Source organism: Cervus elaphus, chromosome 21 (assembly GCF_910594005.1).
Source record: "Cervus elaphus chromosome 21, mCerEla1.1, whole genome shotgun sequence".
NCBI lineage: Eukaryota > Metazoa > Chordata > Mammalia > Artiodactyla > Cervidae > Cervus > Cervus elaphus.
In genome coordinates this window covers 81,559,593-81,575,680 of record NC_057835.1, presented here as the reverse complement: position 1 = coordinate 81,575,680, position 16,088 = coordinate 81,559,593, and the positions used below count along the sequence as shown (strand labels likewise).

Below are 16,088 nucleotides of genomic sequence, written 5' to 3'. Positions count from 1 at the left end.
CCACCCCGCCCACCCCGCCCTGTGGTGTCCCCGCCCACCTGCAGTGTCCCCGCCCCCTGTGGTGTCCCCACCCTCCCCTGTGGTGTCCCCAACCCCTTGCAGTGTCCTCCCCAGAGAAGCCCATGGGCAGAGGGGCCTGGCGGCTGCAGTCCACAGAGTCCAGAGTCGGACATGACTGAGTGCCTTAGCGTGTTCACATGGGTTTCTAGACGAGCTCAGGGCAGAAACACGGGAGGCGTGGAAGGAACCGGCAGAATTCTAGGGTCACAAGGAAAATGGCAACTCAGAGCAGAAGGCTGGAGCCCTGGGAAGGCGGGAAGGACCCCGGACTGGAGATAGCCTCGGACCCGCCCCACGAGCTGGGGAGCCGCTCAGAGCCGGGCACAGTCAGGCCTCGGGCGGGTGCCCACCTCTGACAGACCCTGAGGAGGCTCCACACGGGCCCCAGTCAGGAGAGCAGAGGCCTAGGCGGGGGAGCCTGGATGCTGCCCGACGCTAACGGACCCTGAGGAGGCTCCACATGGGCCCAGTCAGAGCAGAGGCCTGGGCGGGGGAGCCTGGATGCTGCCCGACGCTAACGGACCCTGAGGAGAGCAGAGGCCTAGGCGGGGGAGCCTGGATGCTGCCCGACGCTAACGGACCCTGAGGAGAGCAGAGGCCTAGGCGGGGGAGCCTGGATGCTGCCCGACGCTAACGGACCCTGAGGAGGCTCCACACGGACCCGTCAGGAGAGCAGAGGCCTAGGCGGGGGAGCCTGGATGCTGCCCGACGCTAACGGACCCTAAGGAGGCTCCACACGGGCCCAGTCAGAGCAGAGGCCTGGGCAGTCCTGGAGTCTGCCCGCCGCTAAACGCCTGCACCAGTCTCTGGAGACAGAAATGGGAACGGTGACTGCCTCTGGCGGGAGGGGGCTGACCGCGAAGAGGCCACAGGGACCCCCGGAGCGGGAAACGCTCCGTGTGGACGTTCCACAGCTCACCAAACCCTATACTAAAGGCTGTCTTCTGTCACATGAAAGTTATGACTCAATTCAAAACCCAGCTTTATAAATCTCTTAACCTTCCCTCCTCCAACTCACGCATTTTCACTGGGGGTGACCTAGTTCCCAAAGGGGAGAAAAACTACCTCTTGGGAGTGTAAAAAAACAAGCTTCCTCTTTTTATGTATGAAGCACATGCTTACATATTCGTACATACAGATAGGACTAAACAGGTCTACAGTTATCTGTGGTATCTACATTTTATGGAAAGAGATGACTAAGGGGAAAAATGTCTGTAAAATGCTCCTTAAGAGAAAGAGAATAAAAAGTAGGCTGAGAGACACTGCTCTCACTCACTGCCAGCCTTCCTCCCCAAACTCCCTTCACAGTGCAGTCAAGTCTCAGCTGTCACCCTTTCCTTCCAAGAACTATGCTCCATCCTTTAACGTTTTTACAGCACACTGGAGTAGAGCTGACTAACAACGTTGGCAGTTTCAGGCAGACAGCACAGGGCCTCAGCCATGCACATCCATGTATCCCTTCTCCCCCAAAGCCCCCCAGTCCCGGCTGCCACGGACACTGGGCAGCGGTCCCTGTGTGTACAGTAGGTCCTGTAGGTGGTCGATGTGTACACAGCATGTACACATCCACCGCAAACTCCCAAGCTGTCCTTCCCCCTGTTCTTGCCCCCGGCAACAGCTCCACCCTAGTTCTTTCTTTATGGAATAAACTCTCCGTGTGTGTGTCTGTACACACACCTGAACATGTGAACACACTGCATCCGTGGGCATGAGCATGTACACATGTGTGCACACAACACACAGATATACTTAGGTCTACTTGATGTCTACCCATTGTGTGTGTGTGTGTGTGTGTGGTTTTTTTGGTCATGCCACAGTGCGTGTGGGCTCTTAGTTCCCCAAGCAGGGATCGAACCTGTGCCCCCTTCATTGGAAGCGGCCTTAAAACTGCTGGACCTCCACAGAGTCCCAGTTTCTATCCATCCTTTAGGTCTCAGCTCAAGCATCCTCCCCTGGGGACGTGCCCCTTGTCATGCCCCACGGGCCCACGCAGGGGAGAAGACTGGCCCTGTGTGTCCCCCCACACCTGTTTATAACTCTACACTCCGGAGTGGAGCTCTGGGGTGATCTCCCTCTCCAGACCATAAATCCCAGGGAGGCCTGACCTGACGGCAGGTGGGCAAGAAAGACGCATTGAACACAGAACTGCCGAGCTGCCTGTCCCCTCCAGGGCAGGCAGGGAGGACAGCGAGCAGAAAGGAGGTCAGAGCTGAGCCCCGAGAAGCAGGCCCCACAGCCAGAGCCGCCGACTCCCCCGCCCACCGTGCCCGGGTGAGCAAGGACTGGCCCTTCCGCTCCCCGTCGGGTGAGAACAGACACGTTCCCGAGAGGAGAGCACGGCCCAGCACGGCCGCACGGATGGCCTTCCTGCTCCACTGGAAAGGAGCCGCTTGTAAACATCGCGGCGTGCAGCTTTCTTCACACATGTTGACTGTCGTCCCACCATTTGCTACACCAGTGACCAAACGGTCTTGGCAAATTAATTAGGAATTTGGGAGGCCAACTTGGCCTCTCTTGGTTAGGAGGAAAATTCCATGAAACATACCAGCTTTGTGGCCACAGGGAGGAAAGATCAAAAAAGCAGGATTTTGCCATTTCTCTTCTATATGAGAAATAGGAATTTTTGAAAGGAGGAAAAAAAAGAACACAATGACCACTAATTCCTTACTGTGACTCAGATGGCTCTGTCTCCATATAAACACACAGAGAAACAAACAAACAGTGAAAAGAGGCCCCGTGCATCCACATCCATCAATTCATAACAGCAGGAAGCAAGAGGAGAAGCCAGGAGTCTCGGAATCCCTTTGAGGGCTGGCACGAGGCTGCATGAAAACTTGAATACCATTTCTCACAGGATTTAATTATTCCCACCAGGAAAAAAGAAAAAAACTTTCCAGAAAAGAGCAAGGATATCTTTTGTTTCTTATTTGTAAATATGGCTCACATTCCTTCACAGTCTGAAGGCTTAATGGTTTGCTCAGATAAGTGTTTGATTAAACTAGCAGACATGCATTTTTTCTTTTATGTCTTTCACTTGGATGACCCCGCCAGATCTAGTCCTGACCTAGGTGAGGGGCTGGTGCCAAGAATAAGAATTATTTATTATATCTTCTCCAAGCAAAGGCAGGTGAACATGTGACCACCTCAACAACTCATCTTGAACTGAATACAAAAGGAAATATTATTAGGAGTTTGGGGCAAAGAGACCAGATTTGAAACTAGCTCTGGCATTCACAAGCTTGGTGACCTTGAGAAAGGGACTCAGTGGGCCTTGGTTTCCTCATGTGCAAGGTGGGTAGGACATTTCCCACCCCTCTTTCAAGACTTGTAAGAGCAATAAAAGAGATAGTGGGTATGAAAGGTGTGGGAATACAACGCAGGGGTTCAACGAATAAGCTCCTTAGTCTTTCTCCAGAAGCACCAACTCGCCGGGTCAGGCAGCCCGTGTGCTTCTAGCGCTCACTAAAGGACCGGGGATATTGAAGGCACACAAGGTCCGTACGTTTGTGGAGCTACTGGAGACAAATGATAAACTATTAAGTACTATTATCTGATTCCAATGAGTGTTATATCTTGAAAAGAGAAGACAGGGTAATATGATAACGAGTAACTGGAGGAAGACAAGCTGTTTAAAGAAGGCTTCTCTGAAAAATTGAGGTTGAATCTGCAACTTGAATGACAACTGTGGGAGCAGTCACTCAGCCCGAGGCCAGAGGAGCTTCGGGCAAAGCACACTGGAGACAACGCTGTGACCCAAACAGCCCAGGTAATGGGCTCTGCAGGTCATGGAAGGTGACTGGCATTCACTCTCGCTGTAAGGGAAGCCAAACTTCCCAGGTGGCTCAGTGGTAAAGAATCCACTTGCAATGCAGGAGACCCGGGTTTGATCCCTGGGTCAGGAAGAGCCCCTGGAGAAGGAAATGGCAACCCGCTCTAGGATTCTTGCCTGGAGAATCCCACGGACAGAGAAGCCTGGTGGGCTACAGTCCATGGGGTCCACAACTTGGTGATTAAACAAGAAAGAGCCAAAGTCATGTAATTAGATTTACTTGGCACAATCTAGGCATGTATCTAGGCACAATCATGATGTATTTTTCAGTCTTCTCTGACTCGAATGGAAGATAGCTACTAGAGGATCAAGAAAATCAAGTTATGATAGAGAATGGGACCCACACTTGGCTTTAGACTTGACAGACTTTTGTGATCAAAAAAAAAAGAGAGAAGATGTCATTAAAGGTTGTGATATGAAACCAAGTTTAAGTGACATTATTAGACTGTAGCCTGTAGAATATCTTGGGGAAGGAATTTTATCCCTTTTCAATGCAGAGGAAAAGAGACTAAAGAAATATAATTATTCCTCCTGGGACCGTTTCTTCCTTCAGGATTTTACTCTTTAGCTGCGGATGTGAAGCGGACTCAGCACACGAAGGTCAGGGACACAGAAGACACTCGGGAAGTCACTGTTCTCTCTCCTTCCTCCGTTCCCCATCGAGCTGAAATCAGCCAGACGCGACTGGAGTGGCATCCCTAAAGGATGAGAGGAGTCACGGAGGGGAAAGTGTGGGGACCAAACTCTTTCAGAGGAAAACGCATTGCATGGGGTGACTCAGCTCCTGATCGTCCCTGTGTTTCATGCTCCACTCTAGAAGTGCCATGCCAAGCAAAGGTCCTCCACACCAGAGGTTTGCAGATTCCATTGTTTAGGTAAAAGAACTTTCAAAATAAGAACAACTCTGGGATTTCCCTGGTGGTCCAGTGGTTATTGCTGGAGACCCAGGTTCGATCCCTGGGTCGGGAAGATCCCCTGGAGGAGGAAATGGCAACCCACTCCAGTGTTCTTGCCTGGAGAATCCCGTGGACAGAGGAGTCTGGCGGGCTGCAGTTGAGGGGATCGCAAAGCATCAGACACGACTGAGTGACTAACTGCACTTTCACTAAGAATCCACCTTCCAATGCAGGGGACGTAGGTTCAATCCCTGGTCGGGGAACCACGCTCCCTCGTGCTGCAGGGCAACAAGGTCTGTGCGCCACAAACAGAGAGGCCAAGCGCGGCAACTAGGGCCTGACTCGGCAAGATGAGTAAATAAATATTAAAGACAGTGCCACCAGAAAACAAAATTATCTAAAAAGTAACTTTGAATTCAAAGATGGTGGATCAAGTGAGAATTCCGATGATCCTATCACCATTATTCTCTAGGCTGGAGAGGGGAGGAAAGTAGTATGAAATAAGTATAAAAACTTTATCGGAAAAGGTGTAATGAATTGCCCTCTTTGTTCCCTGGGTCTTGATTCAGACAAAACCAAAAACAAGGTTCTATTTGGCGCCTCTGGTGACACCTGTTCCCTTTCTGGTGTCTCAGGACGAATGTGCTACGGCTGCGTGAGGAGGAGGAGGAGGTAATTGGAGAGAAGAACAAAAACAGACAAGTGAAAACAAAATTCCAAACAAGCGGGAGATGCTGTAAAAGGCTTTTGACTGAAATGCCTAAGAGTCAATTCCATTTCCAACGGAACTGACGTTGGAAGCTTCCCTGGCCTTGTCTCCGCGATGCCCCCGCCGCAGCTCAGCTGCCTGAGCCACCCCCCAGCTGCAGGGTCAGCAGCACGGAGGTGCTGGGTGCGGGGGCAGGTCACAGACCTGCCAATCCCATCCAGAGGAGAAGGCAGGTGAGCCTCCTCACTCTCCCTAAGGAGGCATGTGCTCTGGAGCTCCTCCAGAACTTCCAGAGAAGGAAATTCTAACACAGGCACGATGGTGTCGCCTCATCATGGATTAAGCATGTGGGTTTGCCCAGTCGCTCAGTCATGTTTGACTCTGAGACCCAATGGACTGCAGCCCGCCAGGCTCCTCTGTCCATGGGATTCTCCAGGAACACTGGAGGGGGTTGCCACGCCCTTCTCCAGGGCATCTTCCCGACCCAGGGATGGAACCCACATCTCCTGCACTGCAGGCAGATTCTTTACCACTGAGCTACCTGGGAAACCTTCATGGACTAAGGGTTCCCTTTAAGCCAGGCAAAGAGCTCCTCTCTGGATCCAGAAAGATCAAGAAGCATCAAGAGGGGAACACAGCACCCAGGCTCTCCAGTTCACACAAAGGTGCCCCGCTGCTGACAAGTTTCCCAGCCCCAAGGCAAACTAAAAGCGAGAAATGAAAAAACAAAAACTTGGTTACAACAGGGTTTCTGTTTTGGCAAGGAAAGGAGTGAAATTAAGCAGCCACGGTAAAAGCAGGAAAATTCCGCTGAACGGGAAGGTCACAGAGGGCCAGAAGCAAAGCGCCGTCTACACTGGAGAGTAGGAGAACACGGGCGCTGACCTCAGGGGCGAGCCTGGTCTCCTGGGAGAACGTGACGCGGGAGGCAAAGGTGGGCGCTTTGCACTGCCTTAGGTTAGCTCGTGCTGGTCGGCGGGGCTAAAGGCGTCTGGCCGGAGTTTGGAGCAACTTTTACCACCCAGACCAAGTGGATAGGTCACTGCCCAGGTCACTGGCTCCTTCCCCAGGACAGGTTCTTGTAGGGTCAGTGCTGCCGCCCACATAGACAGAGGCTACACACCCGCACACACTGCCCTGAAGTGAAGAGCAGTGTGACGTGACAGGTCAGTGGGAACAAGCCTCAGGACTGGATTACACAAGTGCTTTTCATAGAACTTATTTTATAACAAATGCATATGGCAAAAATAGGAAATCATCTATTCATCATTTTCTGTAACAAAGTAACAGACTAAGCAAATAAATACACACAAGCAAATTATATGGAAGAGCATGGCATTCCCTCATTTTCATTAAAAGTATTTTTTTTTAATTGGAGTATAACTGCTTTACAATGTTGTGTTTACTTCTGCTGTACAACAGTACAAATCACTATACACACACATACATCCCCGTCCTCGTGGGCCTCCCAGCCCTGCCATCATCACAGAGCACCGAGCTGGGCTCCCAGCCCTGCCGTCATCACAGAGCACCGAGCTGGGCTCCCAGCCCTGCCGTCATCACAGAGCACCGAGCTGGGCTCCCAGCCCTGCCGTCATCACAGAGCACCGAGCTGGGCTCCCTCTACTCACTGTTATTTTACACATCGTAGCTCCCCTGGTGGCTCAGCTGGTGAAGGATCCGCCTGTGACGAGGGAGACCTGGGTTTGATCCCTGGGTTGGGAAGATCCCCTGGAGAAGGGAAAGGCTGCCCACTCCAGTATCCTGGCCTGGAAAATTCCATGGACTGCATAGTCCATGGGGTTGCAAAGAGTCGGACATGACTGGGTGACTTTCACTTTCACTAGGGTATATGTTACTGGTGTATATGTCACTGGTGTATATGTCACTCTCACTCGTGTATATGTCACCAGTGTATATGTCACTGGTGTATATGTCACTCTCACTCGTGTATATGTCACCGGTGTATATGTCACTGGTGTATATGTCACTTTCACTGGTGTATATGTCACTCTCACTCGTGTATATGTCACCGGTGTATATGTCACCGGTGTATATGTCACTCTCACTCGTGTATATGTCACTGGTGTATATGTCACTTTCACTGGTGTATATGTCACCGGTGTATATGTCACTGGTGTATATGTCACTCTCACTGGTGTATATGTCACCGGTGTATATGTCACTGGTGTATATGTCACTTTCACTGGTGTATATGTCAACAGTGTATATGTCACCGGTGTATATGTCACTCTCACTCGTGTATATGTCACCGGTGTATATGTCACCGGTGTATATGTCACTCTCACTCGTGTATATGTCACTGGTGTATATGTCACTTTCACTGGTGTATATGTCACCGGTGTATATGTCACCGGTGTATATGTCACTCTCACTCGTGTATATGTCACTGGTGTATATGTCACTTTCACTGGTGTATATGTCACTGGTGTATATGTCACTCTCACTCGTGTATATGTCACTGGTGTATATGTCACTCTCACTCGTGTATATGTCACCGGTGTATATGTCACTGGTGTATATGTCACTCTCACTCGTGTATATGTCACCGGTGTATATGTCACTGGTGTATATGTCACTCTCACTCGTGTATATGTCACCGGTGTATATGTCACTGGTGTATATGTCACTTTCACTGGTGTATATGTCACCAGTGTATATGTCACCGGTGTATATGTCACTCTCACTCGTGTATATGTCACCGGTGTATATGTCACTCTCACTCGTGTATATGTCACCGGTGTATATGTCACTGGTGTATATGTCACTCTCACTGGTGTATATGTCACCGGTGTATATGTCACCAGTGTATATGTCACTCTCACTCGTGTATATGTCACTGGTGTATATGTCACTGGTGTATATGTCACTCTCACTCGTGTATATGTCACCAGTGTATATGTCACTGGTGTATATGTCACTCTCACTCGTGTATATGTCACTGGTGTATATGTCACCGGTGTATATGTCACTCTCACTCGTGTATATGTCACCAGTGTATATGTCACTCTCACTCGTGTATATGTCACTGGTGTATATGTCACTCTCACTCGTGTATATGTCACCGGTGTATATGTCACTCTCACTCGTGTATATGTCACCGGTGTATATGTCACTCTCACTCGTGTATATGTCACCGGTGTATATGTCACCGGTGTATATGTCACTTTCACTGGTGTATATGTCACCAGTGTATATGTCACCGGTGTATATGTCACTCTCACTCGTGTATATGTCACCAGTGTATATGTCACTGGTGTATATGTCACTCTCACTCGTGTATATGTCACTGGTGTATATGTCACCGGTGTATATCACTTTCACTGGTGTATATGTCACCAGTGTATATGTCACTGGTGTATATGTCACTCTCACTCGTGTATATGTCACCAGTGTATATGTCACTGGTGTACATGTCACTCTCACTCGTGTATATGTCACTGGTGTATATGTCACCGGTGTATATGTCACTTTCACTGGTGTATATGTCACCAGTGTATATGTCACTGGTGTATATGTCACTCTCACTCGTGTATATGTCACCGGTGTATATGTCACTCTCACTCGTGTATATGTCACCAGTGTATATGTCACTCTCACTCGTGTATAATTCACTGGTGTATATGTCACTTTCACTGGTGTATATGTCACTGGTGTATATGTCACTGGTGTATATGTCACTCTCACTCGTGTATATGTCACCAGTGTATATGTCACTGGTGTATATGTCACTCTCACTCGTGTATATGTCACCGGTGTATATGTCACTGGTGTATATGTCACTCTCACTCGTGTATATGTCACCGGTGTATATGTCACTGGTGTATATGTCACTCTCACTCGTGTATATGTCACCGGTGTATATGTCACCGGTGTATATGTCACTCTCACTCGTGTATATGTCACCAGTGTATATGTCACTGGTGTATATGTCACTCTCACTCGTGTATATGTCACCGGTGTATATGTCACTGGTGTATATGTCACTCTCACTCGTGTATATGTCACCGGTGTATATGTCACCGGTGTATAAGTCACTCTCACTCGTGTATATGTCACCGGTGTATGTGTCACTCTCACTCGTGTATATGTCACCGGTGTATATGTCACTGGTGTATATGTCACTCTCACTCGTGTATATGTCACCGGTGTATATGTCACTGGTGTATATGTCACTTTCACTGGTGTATATGTCACTGGTGTATATGTCACTCTCACTCGTGTATATGTCACCGGTGTATATGTCACTGGTGTATATGTCACTCTCACTGGTGTATATGTCACCAGTGTATATGTCACCGGTGTATATGTCACTCTCACTTGTGTATATGTCACCAGTGTATATGTCACTCTCACTCGTGTATATGTCACCGGTGTATATGTCACTCTCACTCGTGTATATGTCACCAGTGTATATGTCACCGGTGTATATGTCACTCTCACTCGTGTATATGTCACCGGTGTATATGTCACTCGTGTATATGTCACCGGTGTATATGTCACTGGTGTATATGTCACTCTCACTCGTGTATATGTCACTGGTGTATATGTCACCGGTGTATATGTCACTTTCACTGGTGTATATATGTCAGTGCTACTCTCCCAAGTCGTCTCACCTTCAACCTCCCCACCCCCTCACTCCTCTGTGTTCACAGGTCCATTCTCTCCATCTGTGTTTCTACTGCTGCCTTGCAAATAGGTTCATCTGTACCATTTTTCTAGATTCCATATAAATGCTTTAATATATGACATCTGTTTTTCTCTTTCTGACTTCTTATACTCTGTATCTGTCATTTTCATTTAGCCAACAGTACAACTCAAAAATACATCTCAGTATATTCACCCCAATACAGAGTTTGATCAAAAGCAGTTTTTTAAAATAGGGCTATATCTTAGTCTTTTTTTTTTTAAATCTTAGTCTTAAGATTCCATTTCAGACCTTCTATTAAATGATACATGTTGTGTTAGATAATTTAAACAGACTTTTTTTCTTTGGCTCAATTTCCCAGCATTTTTAGTATGCTAATGTGCTTTTCTGTAAATTTCCGAGACAGGAATAAAGTGTGCAGCAGTTGAAAACTGTTTTGATCACAGAACCTCAGGACAGGATATTTTGCTGGACTCAGTTCAGTTCAGTTCAGTCGCTCAGTCATGTCCAACTCTTTGTGACCCCAAGAACCGCAGCATGCCACGCCTCCCTGTCCATCACCAACTCCCACAGTTTACCCAAACTCATGTCCATTGAGTCAGTGGTGCCATACAACCATCTCATCCTCTGTCGTCCCCTTCTCCTCCTGCTTTCAGTCTTTCCCAGAATCAGGGTCTTTTCAAATGAGTCAGCTCTTCACTTTGCTGGACTAGAGAGCTGTATAATGTAAGTTTGGAAATGTAGCTCTGCTGAATTCTGTACTGCCCTACAACACACAAAAACCATTGTACACCTCCCCTGAGAAACTAAGAATATAAACCTAGAGTGTTTGCTTCTGAAACTGACAAAAATATCCCAGGTACCCATCAATCAGTGTAGATATATCAAGCAGCTAATTATCAACCGACAACATCTAGAACAGTTATGCATATTAATTGATAATGATGAACTAAAATCAATGAAATACACCTAGCTAAGCAAACCAAGGTCTTTAGCTGCAATGTAAATCCATCGCTTTCCCCAAAGGAAATGTGCTTTGAGTCAAAGCTCCACGCAAGTGAGTGTGCGCTCAGAAGTGAAGCACTCTGCCAAAAATAATTTATACAGAGGTACTTTACTGTGGAAACAAAATATGAAACTTCCCACAGCCAAGAGTCCCATTAGAAAATGAAAACGTTCAGCCTCAGCACAGAGACAGATGCTCTCTGCCAACTTTCCTGCTCTGGGTTCCTTGGGACCGTGCCCACTGCATACAGACGGACTCGGCCAACAAGGCTCATGGAACGTGCCCAGAGCACAAGCCTGTGAAAGGAAACTGCTTCCGCTCAGTCGCTCAGTTGTGTCCCACTCTTTGGGACCCCATGGACTATAACCCAGCAGGCTCCCCCATCCATGGGATTTCCCAGGCAAGAACACTGGAGTGGGTTGCCATGCCCTTCTCCAGGGGAGCTTCCCATCCCAGCAATCGAACCCAGGTCTCCTGCACTGCAGGCAGATTCTTTACCTTCTGAGTCACCAGAGAGACCCCTGTATGAAGCAGGTGCTCAAACCAGGGGGCAGTCAGTTCCGAACCCGGCGTCAGTTGCCCAGACCGGCCGCAGTCCCTGATCTGGTTCACCGGTGTGGTCCAGGCGGCCCACTCTCGTCCAGAAGGTGAATCGCTGCCAGGGGGTGAGCGCTGGGAACCAGGGCAGTGCAGGCCCAAACCACACCTGCAGCTCCACTGGTCTCCTGCTCTAGAAGAGGGACTGATGGGCGTGGATGAGTCTTGAAGACATAAAGCCACAACCTGTGGCTTCCACATCTTCTGCATCTGCCCATGATCCCAGATAAGCAAGAGATAACATCCTCTGTGAGGCAGGACAAAACTGAGAGATAAAGGTGTCTTGAAGCAGAAAACCAATGATCTCAATATCCTCTTATACCATATTTCTTTATAAATAAAAACAATGTATATATAATATATGTACATATACATACAAAAAATCTGGAAGGCTATAAACAAAGATGTTAACAGCTATATACTTTATGTCAATTATACTTCCAAAGCACTGCTTAAAAATGTACATATCTCTCCCTTAGTAAAGATGATAAGCAATTATAATTTTTTTTCCTGCTTGTGTGTGTTTTCCAAATTTTCTTAACTCTATATTCATTACTTGAATACAAAAAAATAGGAAAAAATTATTTTCAAAAATCTTACACAGTTCACTCAATTGTCTGATGTGTGTATAGGTCTTTGCACTTTTTCAAGTGTTCCAACATACGTAATCCATAAAATAGCAGAATGAAATACGATGATCATTTCAGAGAGGAGGAAACAGGCAATGAGATGTTATGAAACTTATTCAAAGAGCTGGTAAAAAAAAAAAAAACGCTGTGACTTTTCTTCCAAACTCCATGACTCCATGACTCCATGACTCCTGTTCTCACTATTTGCTGTTCCTTATGGTCTTAACACGCTCTACTGGCGGCATAAACACCCCAAGTACGTACTCTGTGTAGAACAGAGCCAGTGTTCTCAGGTAAGACTTGAGCAAAAAGATGCAAGCAGCTCCTGCAGCTCAACTCCAGAAAAATAAACGACCCAATCAAACAATGGGCCAAGATCTAAACAGACATTTCTTCAAAGAAGACATACAGATGTCTAACAAACACATGAAAAGATGCTCAACATCACTCATTATCAGAGAAATGCAAATCAAAACCTCAATGAAGTACCATTACACGCTGGTCAGAATGGCTGCTATCCAAAAGTCTACAAACAAGAAATGCTGGAGAGGGTGTGGAGAAAAGGGAACCCTCTTACACTGTTGGTGGGAATGCAAACTAGTACAGCCACTATGGAGAACAGTGTGGAGACTCCTTAAAAAACTGGAAACATAACTGCCATACCACCCAGCAATCCTGCTGCTGGGCATACACACCGAGGAAACCAGATCTGAAAGAGACATGTGCACCCCAATGTTCATCGCAGCACTGTTTATAATAGCCAGGACATGGAAGAAACCTAGATGCCCATCAGCAGACGAATGGATAAGGAAGCTGTGGTACATATACACAATGGAATATTACTCAGCCGTTAAAAAGAATACATCTGAATCAGTTCTAATGAGGTGGATGAAACTGAAGCCTCTTATATAGAGTGAAGTAAGTCAGAAAGAAAAACACCAATACAGTATACTAACGCATATATATGGAATTTAGAAAGATGGTAACAATGACCCTATATGTGAGACAGCAAAAGAGACACAGATGTATAGAACAGTCTTTTGTACTCTGTGGGAGAAGGCAAGGGTGGGATGATGTGAGAGAATAGCATTGAAACATGTATATTATCATATGTGAAATAGATCACCAGTCCAGGTTTGATGCATGAGACAGGGTGCTTGGGGCTGGTGCACTGGAATGACCCTGAGGGGTGGGATGGGGAGGGAGGTGGGAGGGGCTCAGGATGGGAACACATGTACACCCATGGCTGATTCATGTCAATGTATGGCAAAACCCACCACAATACTGTAAAGTAATTAGCCTCCAATTAAAATAAATTTAAAAAATAAAATAAAATAAAAATGTTTCTGTAACTCAAAGAAAAAAAAAAGACTTATGCAAAAGGAAACTTTCTTTTTTCAAATTAAGTATTGGTTAAGGAGAGAAATGTAAACAACAAAAACCCGCGGGAGATTTAGAAAACAAGGAGGTGGAGTCCGAGGGACAGGAAGACTCGCCCTCTTCCTTTGGACCTCACTTCCAAGCTCTTGGCTTCAACCCGGCCGCACGCAAGAAGGGCAGAGGGGAGGACAGAAGGGAGCAAGCGCGCAGGGCGAGGCAGGTGGGACGCGCGGAGGCTCGGCGCATCGTACCTTCATCCCCGCCGCCGCCGCCGGGCCGCTGGGGTCCACGGCCTGGATGTGGCACGGCTTGCTCCCGCGCACCACGAAGCCCCAGCCGACCGCGTCCCCGACGATCTAGGGAGGAAAACCACAGTCAGCAACCCACAGAAGGCCCTGGTGCCCAGCCTCCAGGAGAGAGGAGACCCGAGACTGAACGCCCCGGCTGGAGGCAGCCTCCTCCGGCTCGTCTGCGCGCTGTCGGGAAGGAGCTGGCCTGCTTCCATCGCACGCAACACAGGCCCACATGTTTATGCAGAAGCTGTGGCCGAGAAACACCTGTCGGCGGAAAGAAGGTGCTTCTGTGAAGCCACTGCTCCATAAACAATCAGCAGACGGCTTCTTTCTTAGGCTGTTTACCATCAGACTCTAACGGAAAGTTTAGATGATCTGAAAAATATGGTTGAAATTTCCCTCTGGGTCCAGTTCTCTTCTCCTGCATCCAAAGGATACTTTCCTCATGATCTTGCTACCTCACTGAACTCTAAAGTAACCATTTCAATTACTGAGGAGGAGAAACATCAAGAGTCTTGGCTTTCTTGAAACACAATTTAGTGTACCAAGAAAAGACAGTGAAAAAGGACACAAAGTTCTTAATTCTCAAGCTAACTCTGGTCCAAAAGTTGTTTGAAATTGGAGAGTGCTTCTTCCCAACAGAATTGTGATTAGAATTGGCAGTTACATGTGCTGGGCAGCTCCCAGACACGTCTCCAGCACATACCCCAGCTGAAATACAGACGACAGCCGTTCACAATCAATTACTAGCAATGCTGGCATTGATACTTAAAACCAAAGAGAAATAAACCTAAAAAATACACTCCACTGTCTCTTGAATGCTGGAGATGGAGGAAAAGCAGAGAAGCAAATGACATGTTTGTGACCATTCCTGAAGACTTTCAGGGCAGGTTCAGTACTCATAAACTCTGTTTTTGCTTGCCTGAGAAGTTCTTTTTTGACTTATGTATTTTGGGCTGTGCCAGCCACTGCGTGCAGGGGCTGCTCTCCAGTTGCGGAGCGTGGGCTTCTCATTTCGCCGGCTTCCTACGTTGTGGAGCGTGGGCCCCAGGGTGCTCAGGATTCAGTAACTGTGGTGCACAGGCTTAGTTGCCGCATGGCATGTGGCATCTTCCCAGACCAGGGATCAAACCCGTATCCCCAGCATTGGAAGGTGGGTTCTCAGCCACTGGACCACCAGGGCAGAGCTGAGACGCTCTTTATCAGGTACTTTGCTGGCTTTAGGGTTTGGCACTCTTAGTTCTTCATACGTGATTTCACTTCCAAACGTACGGTTTACCTTCTCCTCTGATATAGATGTGTTACCGGCACTTTTTTCATATTGACTGGCTATGAATGGACCCAACCGGCTTGAATTCCTTGGTGCTCAGAATGTGCTCTAGTCCTTGACAAACGTTTGCAGCACGGATGCGAGTGCAAAGCTTTTCTCCCACCTTGAGGTATTAAAACAAACATTAGAAGACTAAAGAAAGGGTGAGGAGAAGTGTTTTAAAGGAGCCGTTGATGTAGATGTGAGGAGACAAGAGACAGAGGCAGGCGGATGGAAGTGAGGGGGGTGAGGTCAAGCAGGGAGCTTGGGGGCGCCCCTGGGGGTCCAGCAGCTAAGACGCCACGTTCCAGTGCGGGGGTGTGGGATCAATCCCTGGGGGTCCAGAGACTAAGACCCCACCTTCCAATGCGGGGCTGTGGGCTTGATCCCCGGTTGGGGAGCTAAGACCCCACATGACTCACGGCCAAACAAGCAAAACATACAACAGAAGCAATACTGGAACAAATTCAATAAAGACTTTAAAAATGGTTCACATTTCAAAATTCCTAAAAAAAAACAAACACGCGAAACAGAGCACTTGGGTTCTGTCTGAAGAAAACCAGGGGCCTCAGAAGGAGGAGGAAGGCTGAAGCCCCTCCAGGACAGGGCAGGTGGTCAGAAGGTGCTCACAGGTAACAGGACATCCAAATGAGCTCCTTCTGTAATTCAAGGCACTAAAACATTGTCAAAAGCTCCACTGGAAAAAAAAAA

General features: G+C 47.8%; 1 protein-coding gene across 4 annotated transcripts in view; it reads right to left on the bottom strand.

Moving 5' to 3' along the window:
- Positions 1-16,088, bottom strand: part of DEPTOR (DEP domain containing MTOR interacting protein) — a 164,591-nt gene that overhangs the window by 31,839 nt on the left and 116,664 nt on the right. For 3 of the 4 annotated variants that reach the window (XM_043879311.1, XM_043879308.1, XM_043879310.1), the window contains one exon: positions 14,027-14,131. In XM_043879311.1, coding sequence (XP_043735246.1) covers positions 14,027-14,131 — 105 coding nt within the window. Of the gene's footprint in view, positions 1-1,658; positions 4,588-14,026; positions 14,132-16,088 lie in introns of those variants that run through there. The other variant, XM_043879309.1, reaches the window with a different exon arrangement.